The sequence below is a fragment of the Propithecus coquereli genome, unplaced genomic scaffold, assembly GCF_000956105.1.
Source record: "Propithecus coquereli isolate 6110/MARCELLA unplaced genomic scaffold, Pcoq_1.0 Scaffold458, whole genome shotgun sequence".
In the NCBI taxonomy this organism is placed as follows: Eukaryota; Metazoa; Chordata; class Mammalia; order Primates; family Indriidae; genus Propithecus; species Propithecus coquereli.
Genome location: NW_012150374.1, coordinates 537,290 through 551,467, shown reverse-complemented (window position 1 = coordinate 551,467; position 14,178 = coordinate 537,290). Strand labels below are relative to the sequence as shown.

The following is a 14,178-nucleotide window of genomic DNA, read 5'->3' as shown; positions in this document are numbered from 1 at the left end:
AGTATTAAAGTAACGTCTGTAGAATACTTTACAGTTTACAGAGCACTTTTTCATATATTGTCATTTAACTGTTTTAATAGCCTGTGAGGTATAAGGGTTTTACCCAGGATTTGGGCAAGTGAGGAGGAAGAGGATGTCAAGTACCAAGATACTCGGTTCTTCTATACATCGATCTTGCTTCATTTTATAGCACCATGATCTATAAGGAAATGATACTATTCATAACTAAAGTACAGTGATAAGTATGTGGGCCCATGTGGCATTTACTTAGAGATATCATTTCAGGCTTTCATACTTTTATTTTGGAACGCTGATAAATCAATTGCCAAAAAAGTGAGTACCAACGTCTACAACAGACAAGAAGATTTCATTTCGTGCTAGCTATTTCTTATCAAAGATCAATTCGACACATATTATTAAATCATTACAAAGCATAGGTGAAGACTTCAAATATACTATGTAACAATTGAGCAAATATATAGGGGATTTAATAATGTTTCACTACTTGTAAAGCTGTCTTTGGTGGACTTGCTTCAGGAATCCCCAAAACAAACTGTTGAGAAAACTTAGTATTGGGGAATTATTCTTAATTCTTTTCAACAGAATAACTGTAAGTGTCGAATGGGAGAATCTGTAGACTATCTGAAAAATTTCCCATTGTAAATTAAATTGAAAGTGTAGGGGTATTAACTAAGAAACTACTAAAATCTTAACTATAGTATGATATAGAACACTAACTGTTCATAGTACTGCAAAGTAAACCAGTTACCGAGCCAGAATGTAATTATCTTATGATGAAAACAAGCAAAACCAAACCAAATCAAACTCTTACCTCAAAACTCTGAGGATTTTACATAGGGTAACTGTATTTTTTATTGTCCAAACCAAATTTATTTCTGAGACTAAAAAGCAGTGCACTTAATAATTAGGCACAGACTGGGAATGTCCCAGGCAAACCAGAGTGGTCTCCCTGTTATATGACACATGTCCCAGGCCATTCTGTTCTAAGATTACAAAAACAGGAAGCATGAGGGAACTCAAAGCATGGAAAAAAATCAAAGAAAAAATAAAACTTCCACAAAGTAAGTTTTCCCTCAGTTTTACAAATCAGTTTGAATTAATAACATTTCACTTAAACGAGGTCAAAGTGGGGAGGGGGCAGATGTGCTAAAATGAGGATGACTGCTTAAAGTAAATTTATGAAGCAGTCAGGTTCCAGATCCCTTCCCCCACCCCAGCAAAACACTGGAGGTTTATTTTCTTTAGAACACAGCAGTGGTTCTCTGCACAGGGGAACCTGGGCACAGCTCAGAGTATGTGCTATGCTGAAAACAAGGGTTCTGGCGAACAAACGCTGCATGCAGCGATACTCCCCCACCCCTACTCTTTTTCCCCTACTTGGCTCCCAGAATGTTGGCAGCCAGGCCTTCATTCTCAAGGCAAGACACTCGAAGACTCTTTTCTGGGGACTTTGACCAGCCTAGAAGAAAGATCTAAAGTTACTGAAATAGGAGGTTCCTCAGTCAACTAGCCCAGCCTGATGACCCTACTGTGAAACTCACTGTTAAGTGCCACTCCTATGCTCACAGCTTCCAATCAGCCTTTTTGTTCCTCGCTATTAAATATGAACAGACACACACAAAAAATTTCCAGATATCTAATGAAAGACTCTTATAAGGATGGAGACCAAAAGAAATATAAAATAAACAGATAAAAGTGGCTTAGAGTAAAAAAGAAGTAAACATTTTTTAAAAATCTGTGTCTTTCTCACAGAGATAAGAAGATACATTACAACTATGTAGCATGAGTAGGGTACTATAAAAGAACATGCAGAGAAGTTAAAAAAAAAGTTTTTGAAATAATAAACTCATAGAAGGGTTTTTAAAAGATAAATTTGGCTGGACACAGTGGCTCACTCCTATAATCTCAGCACTTTTGGAGGCTTAGATGGGTGGATTGCTTGAGGCCAGGAATTCAACAACAGCCCGGGCAACATAGTGAGACCCCATCTCTATCAAAAATAATTTTAAAAATTAGCCAGGGGATCACTTGAGACCAGGAATTCGAGGTTACAGTGAGATGCAAATCCACCCTGGGTGATCGACTGAAACTACTGTCTTAAAAGAAAGAAAAAAAAAGATAAATCTGAGGGAACAGAAAGTAGAGTAAAAAATAAAAGAGATGAGTAATAGGAGGGAAAAGATAAGAAAATTAAAGATCTAACATCCAAGTAATAAGAGTCCCAAAAAAATGAAGGGGAAGAAATCATCAGCAAAAGAATTTAAGAAAATTTCCCAGAACCAAAGGACAAGAAGAATTCAAAGAATCTGCAAAAACAGATAAAAAAAGACCCATGCCAAGGCAGATTATTGTGAAATTTCAGAACACTGAGATGAACGGACAATCCTAAAAGTTTTCAGGGTAAACAAGTCACAAAGGATAGGAACTGAATGGCAGTCTTATCAACAACAACGGAAACTAGAGAGCAAAGTAAAATTCTGCAGGAAAATTATTTCCAACTAGAATTCTATACTCAGTCAAACTACCAATCAAGTATGAGGAAAACATAAAGATATTTCAGTTATGCAAAGTTTAAAAATATCTATCACCTATAAAAGCTTTCTCAGGAAACCATGAGGGGGATTAACACCACAAAAACGAGGAAATGAACCAAGAAAGAGGAAGACATGGAACATAGGAGATAGGAAATCCAAGATGGTAAGAGGTGAAGGAAGATCCCAGGAAGACAGTTACATGCCAGATGTAGAAAGCAATTAGTTCAGATTGGAAGTTCAAGAAGATAAAACTGATAGAACACCTAAGTATCTGAATGTCTAGAATGAGAATTATACAACTGGTGAGATTACATAAACAAAAGAAACACGACAATAATTAACTCTGAAAAGATTTTAAAAAACATCAACAGAAAAACCAAAAGAGGAACAGGAAAAGAAAAATGATCATAGCTTACCACATGGTTCAGCTGTGAAAAGCACTTTTATAATCATAATAATGTAAATACTAATACTGACTTAAAGACACAATTTATATTAGAAGCCTTGAAGTATAAAAATTATACAGTGGGGGCAAAGGGAAGGGAAAAAGCATCCTTATCTCCTATAGAGAGGAATCCATAGATAATGCCAAAAACTGAAAAATCAAAAAATATAGTCATGCTGTTTTTTTTTTTTTTTTTGAGACAGAGTCTCACTGTGTTGCCCGGGCTAGAGTGCCATGGCGTCATCCTAGCTCACAGCAACCTCAAACTCCTGGGCTCAAGCGATCCTCCTGCCTCAGCCTCCCGAGTAGCTGGGACTACAGGCACGCGTCACCATGTCCGGCTAATTTTTTCTATATATTTTTAGTTGTCCAATTAATTTCTTTCTATTTTTAGTAGAGATGGGGTCTCACTCTTGCTCAGGCTAGTCTCGAACTCCTGAGCTCAAACAATTCTCCCGCCTCGGCCTTCCAGAGTGCTAGGATTACAGGCGTGAGCCACTGCGCCGGGCCAGTCATGCTGTTTTGAAAATGGAGCTAATCAACTAAAGTTAAAAAGGTCAAAGTGCAGAAAAGGAAATGGGTAACCCCAAGCAGAGGGAACTTGCTTGCTGTTTTTTGTAATAATAACTTTGTAGAATTACTGGTCTCTAAATAATAAGCATGCACGCAATTTTGTTAAACTATTTGATAAAAACAAAACAGGAAAAAAGAAATGAAGGGACTTATAAGAGACATTTTAATTTAAATGTCAAATTGCTCGAACTTCAGTCTTTATCAAACTGTTTTTCCCAAAACGAAACTTAGACCAATGTGTATATTACTTGAATATGATTATCTACCCTCATCCATACTCTCACAGTGTGATTACAGACAGACAATTTTCTAAATCTTACCTCAAGTAGAGCTGCTGCAGGATCACCCTGTAGACTTTTTCCCAGTTTGTCAACCTCATCTAATAGGAACACTGGATTGTTAACCCCAACAGTTTTCAGGCCATTGATTATTCGACCAGGCATACTGCCCACATAGGTGCGCCTACAGAAATCAAGCAGCAAGGTCACAACAATGAGATGTCAGGAGGCAAGAGCGATACTAGTTAGAAATCAAAAAGGTACCATATATTTATAAAGGCACTGTAATATATGAAAAAGTTATTATTATTTTAAATGTCAGTAGTGGAACGATCCACCCTTTTTACTTACAAAGGGTGAACAGAAAGCTACTATATTTCTCTAGGACATTTACAATGAGTTATCTTCACCTTGAGAAGAAACTGTATAAAAATAAATGTCCACAGCAAGTTATTAGATTCAATTCTAATCTTACTTTCTATTTAAATTCTGGCTGCAAGTTGCCCATGATACTGGAAGAACTGTATCTCATTTTTGCCATTTAGTGAAATAGAAAAACACTACACTTAAGTCACCAGTTATGGTTTTTACTCTTCAAGGCTCCAAAATGTCCAAAGGACCTTATGAATTTAATTCCCATGCTTTTCGTGGTTTTTCAGAGCATCCCCCTACCTCCAACACAATGAATGACCTTTTTATATGCTGAAACAGCTGCCCCAGGGCTGGTTAAAACATCACCATCTTCACAAAGGAGATCAAAATTAGCTGAAGGGCCGCTCAGAATGTAGACCTCCCCCCCAAAAAAAATCCAAACTCTTTTAAGAGGCAATAATCTGTTATTAATTGTATTACATTGGTGCAAGAGTAACTGCAGTTTTAGCATTGTTGAAATTTGCCATTTGATATTGGAATACATTCTTAAATAAAGGTGGTTATGTTATAAATCATTTTAATGCACATTACTCACTTTATGTTTTTTTGCTAATGACTTATTACTTACTATTTATATTTATTTTAGACTATGGAAATGATGTTAGACCAAAAGCAAATTTGAGCAATTTTCTTATTTGAGTTCAAAATGGGTCAGCAGAGACAACTCACAACATCAACAACGCATTTGGCACAGGAACTGCTAACGAACGTACGGTGCAGTGGTGGTTCAAGAAGTTTTGCAAAGGAGACAAGAGCCTTGAAGACGAGGAGCACAGCAGCCGGCCATGGGAAGTTGACAAAGACCAGTTGAGAGCAATCATTGACGCTGATCCTCTTACGGCTACAGGAGAAGCTACCCAAGAACTCAACATCGCTCATCCTATGGTCATTTGCCATTTGAAGCAAATTGGAAAGGTGAGAAAGCTCTATAAATGGGTACCTCATGAGCTGACCGAAAATCAAAATGATCATCGTTTTGAAGTGTCGTCTTCTCTTCTCGTATGCAACAACAATGGACCATTTCTCGATGGGATTGTGATATGCGATGAAAAGTGGATTTTATACAACCAGGCAACAACCAGCTGAGTGGCTGGACCAAGAAGCTCCAAAGCACTTCCCAAAGCCAAACTTGTACCAAAAAAGGGTCATGGTCACTGTTTGGTGTTCTGCTGCCAGTCTGATCCACGACAGCTTTCTAACTCCCTGCGAAACCATTACATCTGAGAAGTATGCTCAGCAAATCCATGAGATGCGCTGAAAACCGCAATGCCTGCATCTGGCATTGGTCAACAGAAAGGGCCCAAGTCTTCTCCATGACAACACCCAACCACGAGTCGCACAACCAACGCTTCAAAAGTTGAACAAATTGGACCACGAAGTTTTGCCTCATCTGCCATATTCACCTGACCTCTCGCCAACCAACTACCACTTCTTCAAGCGTCTTGACAACTTTTTGCAGGGAAAACGCTTCCACAACCAGCAGGATACAGAAAATGCTTTGCAAGAGTTCTTTGAATCCCAAAGCACGGATTTTTACACTACAGGAATAAACAAACTTCTTTCTCATTGGCAAAAATGTGTTGATTGTAATGGTTCCCATTTTGATTAACAAAGATGTGTTTGAGCCTAGTTATAATGATTTAAAATTCATGGTCTGAAACTGCAATTACTTTTGCACCAACCTAAGAGTAAAAGGATCTGGATTCAACAGTATTTATATCAAAATTCCATCATTCTGGCCTTTTGACTAAAACTGTATTTATCTCATAAACACTAATTGGCGCAACCAAGTTCAGCCTGATATTTTGGTGAACATTAAAATGTTAGGGGCTGCTTTATCACATTTGAACAAGAATCGCTCATGAAACTGTGACAGATGTAGAATGTGGCATGAAATAAAAACAAACATGTCTATCAAACTGAAAAAAACTTTTTTTTTTTAACAGAGCTGGCAAAACTTTATTTTAAGCAGCAATTTACTAATTTTAATTACAACCTTGTTGCGTAAGTCATGCATAAAGGCAGAAAAGGCTGACTGCCTGGAAGAAAATGATCGATGATAAGTGGAACAGCAGCAGATATTATTTCATGATCTGCACAAAGCTGATTCACAGAGCAGGCCTCAATTCTGCCACATGATTGGTATAAAGTAGGACAGAATAAATAGAGTGACCTTCGAAAAGACAAAAGAGCCTTAAAAATATCGTGGGAATGCCTTTCATCCAGAGAAGGTGACCAAGGCACTGGAACCAGATACAATAAACATTGTCCTGTTACAATAAGGAATTAGCAAATCCAAGATTTCAGAATGAGATACGGGAAGGATGAGACTCAAAATTAATAAATTCTTTCAAATTATTTCTCTAGAGAACGTACAGATTTGCCATTATTCCAATTTTCAGGAGTGGTAGGGAAGGGAAATTTTTTAAGAATCTTAAAGACTCTATGGGTCATTTCTCTGTCCCCCACCCTGCTCTGCTTCGTCCATGTTGAGAATATGGGGCATTTCTTGCTGCAGTAATGTACTGCCTTTCCTTTTTTGATGGGGAGACTTCAAAAACAAGTACTGACAATTCTAGACCTAAAGTTATGGAGAGAAAATAATACTCTATGGAGGCACCTTTTCTAAACAAATCTAGAAACCTAGATTTTGGTCACACTGTATATAAGCAGTTCCTCCTTAACATTCTACTGTTTCCCAGAGCCCACAGAATAAGGTTCAAACTCTTTGTCTGGAGTTCAAGGGTCTTACAATCCACACCCCACCGGCCTTCACAACTTACTGCTATGACTGTCTTGCTTCATCCACAATCAAGATCCGATTGCACCCCTTACAATGTTTACCTTTGTTAATATGGTTTCTTCCTGCCTATATAAATCCCAACGTTCTAAGAAACTTATCCTGACTACCTCTCACAAAGTGATTGTTCCAATAATGCACTGTCTACCGCATTTTCTGGCCCTGCAATTCATCTGATGCACACTTACAACCTAGTTTTTACTCATGGGTACTATTCCTTTCTCTAAAGAGCCAGTGAGCACTTTGATGGCAGAGACTGGGCCTTGTCACAGAACAGATGCTGGCTACAAAGCTGTAAGACTGTTTCCATCTTTCTATCACCACTGTTCAGGTGATACAAGCCTTTGAACACTACTCTGTGCAAATTACTTGACCTAAGTCTCAGTTTCCTCATCTATAAAATGGGGATAATAATAGTGCCAGCCTCATGGATTACATGAGGATTATGAGAGAACATAGGTAAAGCACAGGGCATAGAGCCTGGTACACAGTAAGCTTTTAAAAGATGTTAACTGTTACTAGCAACAGCTACTTAAACTAGGAACAGCTACTTCTGGTTTCCTAGAAAAAGTACAAGTGCAGAAATCAATACATATGAATTTAAGTCCCATTTCAATTTCTTCCTCATGGAAGCAACTTTTACAAATGTATTTAATAGCACCAAGCATGCTCGATGCCTTTAGTGCTCCTCAATCACAGGTGACGTCTCCTGAATGTAAACCACTATTCTAGAGGTCAAACCAAGACAACCATTACCACAGAGATCATAAGCTACTGAAAAGGAATATAATGTACTTCACGTCAAAGTAGAGAATATCCACATTCAGCAATACCTGAATTTGCCACTTTTTATTGACATTTTGAGTCTAACCAAGGTGGTCAGACATTGGTTAGACAGCCAGTGATTTGGGCTTCACTAAAAAGTGTATTTCTTTTCAGAGAAAATAAAAATGATTGATCCAGTAATAACTAGCTAGATAATTATTTAATGGAAAGATTTAACACTTTTTCTGGTTATTAAAAGAGAAGAACTTCTAATTTGTCAGAAACCACTCTAGAAATGTAACAGTCAATATCTTATATATGCTGAGTTTGTTTGAAAATGTTTTTCTATTCAGGACTATCTTTTGCCAGAAGGTACAATACCATGCAATTCACTAACTGAAGATACAGAAATCACTTTGAATAAATCTGTGTAATAGAATATGAAATAAGATGGTGAAAAATGTAGCAATACACAAAATAAAATGTTCTCTTTCAGTATCACCAAACAACTGCAACCATTTCTTAACAAATTAACATAGTAAAATATCCTCCTGAGAAACTACACTGGTAGAAAATAAATGAAACTAGTACTCTTTAACAACCTATAATTTTCTTAAGGGCAAAATATTAATCTTTTCTATATTCTGCTTCCTCATGATACAGCATCTGGAAAGCAACAGTATAATACAGTAAAGTTTACAAAGAATATATCATTTTAATGACTTATTATTCAGCCTAAATGTAAGATTACCTAAAATTTTTTCCTAAAATTGATGCATGTTAATTTAAAAATACACTGAATTCATACTTTTCTTACAATTATTGCAGGTAATACATAGATTTATCCGGACTATTCAACTAGTGTATAAGATACACAAAACCAAAACTGTCTATACAGTTCAAAATTTTGAGTGATGAGTATTTTTTATTTTCCAAAAAATAGTCTGGTTTATGCTTCAAAAAACAACTACAGAGAATTACAACATGATCTGTTTACAGCCCCATAGTAATCAACTATTTTTTACTATTCTGCCCTCCACCTAAATATCTTCGAATCTAATGCAATCCAAAAGGCTGGTCAACCTGTTACTGTCAATGACATCTAAAAATTAGGAATAAAATGTGTCTTCACTCACTTCTTTTCCAAGTATGTAAAGAAGAGAGAAAAACACATGCATTTAACTATCAATTTTTTCTGCCTATTCAATTAAAGGGCGCTTATTGGCTATAATGCAAACCTTTAAAGTGATATTAACAAAGAATTTGTAATATGAAAAACGTTTATGTGAAAAAGTTAAGTGGAAAGGGTAGGATTACAAGTCTGTTGCTTAAAACCCAATAAAAAGTCTGGCAGAAAAGAAACAAAATGTTAACAGTGAATATCTTTTTATGGTAAAAAAAAAAAATGGGGACTTTTATTTTTTTTATTTTTCAAATTTTCTACCAAGGCGGGGTGTGTGTGTATGTGTTTGTCTCAAATTGGAAAAAGTCATCGGTTTAACAAAGATCCTAAATAGTCTTTAAGGAACTGAGATTTTAATATAACGCGTCTAAACAAATCCAATTGTTATTCTTCTAGCAGTCATTCCTAAATCTTTTTATAGACTAATTTATATGGATGTACTCATCTAAAGGACAGCATGACTTCGACTTCCAAAATATAATTATGTTTTAATCTTACATTAATTCTGAAAATACTTAGAGAGCATTTACCATGTTTAGCACTGTGCTAAATAAGCATCATAGGGTATATACAAAGGAGTATAAGATATATAATAAATCCCCTGCCTGACAAAGCTTATACTTTTTATATATGTATTTATGTTTTATATACACAGCTGTATGTTAGAAATGCCAGAGGCCTATATTACTTAATCATTAAAGGAGTACAACAGACAATAAGTGGTCAGTTCACAGAAGAGTAAGATCATAACTGATTACACTTATATTAAGACGGGAAGCCTTGGGTTAGGACCTTAAAATAAAACTAAGTTTTAGGCAAAGAAAAGCTATATTCAAATCTATAAGGAGGATAGTGAGCAAACCATAATATGTCTGATATACTATGCTAAAAAAAATATTAAAAGCTTGCTGCTTCAGTTATTTTTCCCTTGAAGAGACTAATAATGAAATAGTTAATTTATTTATAACTTCATTTCATATTGCATATGAAAATTTATCAATGTGGAAATCATAAGTTTGTTTTTCTTATCATCTTATTTGAAAATTGAGCCAAGGATTCCTTGCAATGATAATAATTTTATTATCTGAACAAACAGCTGGTAAAGTACTTCCAGAGAGTTAATATCAACAGTGATTTGAGATCTCATAATATATCTCAAGGATTCCTTGTAATGATATAATTTGATTATGTGAAAAATAGCTAGTAAAGTACTTCTAAGAGTTAATATTAACAGTGACCTGAGATATATCTAATATATCATAATAAGCATATTATTTCTTTTTACCAATGAATAAGAAAAAGAGATGATTATGCAAACATGATTTTATAAAACTTCAACCTAAAAGAAGTTATTTTATATTTAATTTTTGTGAGCTGATTTACTTAAATGTAATATTTAAATATAAAAATTTAAGTTGTAAAAACTGATAGAAGGGAACAGGTGTTTTGTGGCTTGTAGACAGAAAAATCCCAATGGAGATAACCCCAAATGAGAAATGTTGAGAAGACTGAAAAACTGAATGAGTTAATATGGAACATAAACATTTTTCTTCCTTTAAGCCACTCAAAATAATATAAATAAAAACAATGAGCAAATGTTAGTCAGATCATTACTATTTTCCCAGTCTAAGATTTAAATGTAAACAAAGCTTTTCCTTTTCTTCACCATCTCCCACCTCATTACCATTTAACTCTAAAAAATATCTTTGGCTGTTCTTAAAATCAATTTCCTACGTGTTAGCACCTTCCTTCACATAAGCAGGTACTTCTAGCAAAAGGCTGGAGGTCCACGCATGGGAAAATAAGGAAAGTGAGTGACAAAAATGGAGAGAATAAGCAAGGAAGATAACATAGAGCAGCGCTGCTTTTTCTTTGGCTATTTAAAAGCTGCAGAACAGTGGTGCCTACTCAGAGACTGAGGAAAACAAAACTTTTCATGAACTCTCATTATGAGCACATGACCAGTACTAAGATGCCAAGACCTGGGTGTCTCCTGAATGCCTCAATTGTCACATGTTCCCACAGATGCCGCCCACAGTTGTGCTGTGACCCTCTACTGTTCTTCCTCCCTCCTACTCACCTTCACTTCGTACACACACGCATACTCCGCCTTCACTCTCACCTCTTCTTCACAACTGCATTCCACACGCTTCCAAACAGGTTCTCCAATAAACATTTTACCAGACTTTAATTTAGGGGGTCGGTGGGTAGTAAGTCCCCAGTAGCCAAGAGCAGGTTGCTGTAGTGTTTAAGGAATGATCTCGTACAGCGATGGCTAGGGATCACTTACCAGAAAGCTGTATCTAAAATCAGGTTTAGAGAATGATTCACAAAACAAATCCAGACACCTTTTATTTTATTTTATTTTTTTATTTTGAGATAGGGTTTGGCTCTGTCACCCAGGCTAGAGTGCAGTGGGGTCACTGGACCTCGCTGCAATCACAAACTCCTGGGCTCAGGCGATTCTCCTGTCTCAGCCTCCCAAGTAGCTGGTGGGACTATAGGCACATGCCACCATGCCTGGGTAATTTTTCTATTTTTTGTAGAGACAGGGTCTCATTCTTGCTCAGGCTGGTCTCGAACTCCTGAGCGCAAGCGATCTTCCTGCCTTGGCCTCCCAGAGGGCTAGGATTACAGGAGTGCCTGGTCCTAGATACCTTTTATTTGGCAATGATCACGGCCTCAAGATATACATTTCTAAAAAGCTTAAATTTACAAATATTTTAAGCAACAGTGATTGTAACATAACCTCCTTTTACAAAGGACTCACAAAGTAAATTCTTATTTTCTTCAGACTCAATTTTCTTTTCTTTCTTTTTCTTTTCTTTCTTTTTTCTTTTTTTTTTAGAGACAGGGTCTTGCTGTATCACCCAGGATGGTCACAAACTCCTGGCCTCAAGTGATCCTCCCACCTCCCAAGGTGCTGGAGTAGTTGGGAGTACAGGCACACACCACCACACCCAGCTTATTTTTTTAAAAAAATTTTTTCAGAGATGAAGTCTCGCTATGTTAGACTCGATATTCTTAACAGTCACACACAAAAGTATACTTACTTGAAAAAGAATGAACAAATTGTCAGTAAAGATTTAAAACAGATCTGTTTAAAATCAACAATGTTCATAAATTGTGAGAACCATGACATTATACTTGTCTATCACTAGGCAACAGAAAAATACATTTTTCCACAATTCTGCCATATAAACTAAGTAATAATGCTGAGAACAGGATAAATATTTTAGAATGCAATGTAAAAATGAGATTGAAATTTACAAAAAGTCATACTGATGCTTGTAAATCTAAACTTGTCCTCCTGAGAATTTAGAATTAAAGTAATAATAGTTGAAACTAATTTTTAGTGAATGCTCACTGTGTGCCACGTATCTAATAAACCTTACTGAATAATAAATACCAGTGTGGAAAGAAATAAGGACAAATTACATATATACTATGTGCCTAAGACATCGATTCCACATAACATTAATTACATAAACTCACCCTTTAAATCCCCTCAAATACTTGCACGATACTATACTACAGGTAAGAAAAGAAATCAACTAGAACAACTCAGGGTATGAATCAAGTCACCTGAATGAAGAACACCTCCCAAAAGCTCTGTAGCTAAAATTAGAACATTCAGGCCCCAGGCGCAGCTTCTCCAAGGTTAGTCCAAGAGTGATGATGGCAATTTCTTTACACAAGCAAACTACAGCCTCTAGTGGCACATGCGAGAATAAGAGCGTCCAAACAACAAAAATATCTTTCAAAACTACCAAAAGGAATCACCCAGATCAATGCTCCACCCTGATCTGCAGCCCTCACTGCTCATTTACTAAAATCTTGGAATGATTCTTTTTTTATGCATAAGAATTATAAGTGAGCAAATGAAAGATAATAAAAATAACCATTTCTCACAGAAAAGTTTCTAAAACAGTCTTTGAATAAGGCAAACAGAAAATTGTTAAAAAAGCATCGTATGTTTTTATAAGCAGTTCATAGTTTCTGCATTTTTAAATGTTCTACATTTTAAAATGTTCTTTAATATGTACACTATAGGTATGTTTCTCACAACTTGCAACTGCTATGAAACCCTTAAACAATGAAACATAAGTTCATGTTTTCCTGGGTATCTTCCAATCATATCAATAGAAACACGAGGGAGAAAAAAACAATGAACATAACATGCAAATCTGAGTTTACTAATGTCAGATTAATCAGAGACACAGTTCTTACAGTTTAATATGTTTTTTACAGAAGTGAGTCCGTAATGCAAGAATAAGCCTTATTAACTACACTAACGTTTCTCCTTATTGCTCATTTTCATAATACAAATCAGCCTTCATAAAAGGAATTTGAAACTGTAACCGGAACAAATTTGTTATCGAAGATTTCTTACCTTCTCCTATCTGCCCTACCAATTGTAGTTATTTTTTTAAACTCTAAGAGTTATGGGTCATTATTTATGGAATGCTACTGAGCTAAAAAGAATATAGACATTATAATATCCAATCATAAATAATTTATAATTACATTCAAATGGATTCTAGGGAAGCTGAGGCACAGACTAGCTATACACTGTCATACAAATGTCAAGGTTAGTTTGGGTATACTATCAACGCTTACAGGCTCTAGGCTAGCTAACAGTAAGTCTTGTAAATGTCCTTTCCATTAAAGGTACCAAAAATAGCCCTTTAAGAAAAATAGATATATGTTATGCCTCAGCTTTTCTTTGGGCTTTAGTCAACTAACAGGAAAGAAGAATCAGAGATTAAACTGAGAAAAGTATTCTACCTGTGTCCTCGGATGTCAGACTGATCGCATACTCCTCCAAGTGCAATCCTGTGGAACTCCCGACCTAGGGTCTTGGCCACTGATCTTCCCACACTTGTTTTGCCAACCCCAGGAGGGCCAACAAAGCAAAGAATTGGGCCCTTCAGGTTATTTTTCAGCTGTCTGACAGCCAAGTATTCCAGCACTCTTTTCTTCAATTTTTCCATGGCATAATGGTCATTATCCAGAAGAATCCGGGCTGCCCGAATATCCAGGCGGTCTGTCAAATAATCCAACAGAAATAATTTGAGCACATGGAATTTTGAAGTGAAAGAACTCCTTGCAAATCTGACAAGAGCCAAAATATTTTTTAGAAAAAA

At 36.1% G+C, this 14,178-nt stretch overlaps 1 protein-coding gene across 1 annotated transcript in view; it reads right to left on the bottom strand.

The window, feature by feature from the left end:
- Positions 1-14,178, bottom strand: part of LONP2 (lon peptidase 2, peroxisomal) — a 136,890-nt gene that overhangs the window by 71,377 nt on the left and 51,335 nt on the right. The window contains exons 6-7 of the mRNA XM_012655012.1: positions 13,820-14,146; positions 3,894-4,035 (exon numbers count right to left, since the gene is read on the bottom strand). Coding sequence (XP_012510466.1) covers positions 3,894-4,035; positions 13,820-14,146 — 469 coding nt within the window. The remainder of the gene's footprint in view (positions 1-3,893; positions 4,036-13,819; positions 14,147-14,178) is intronic.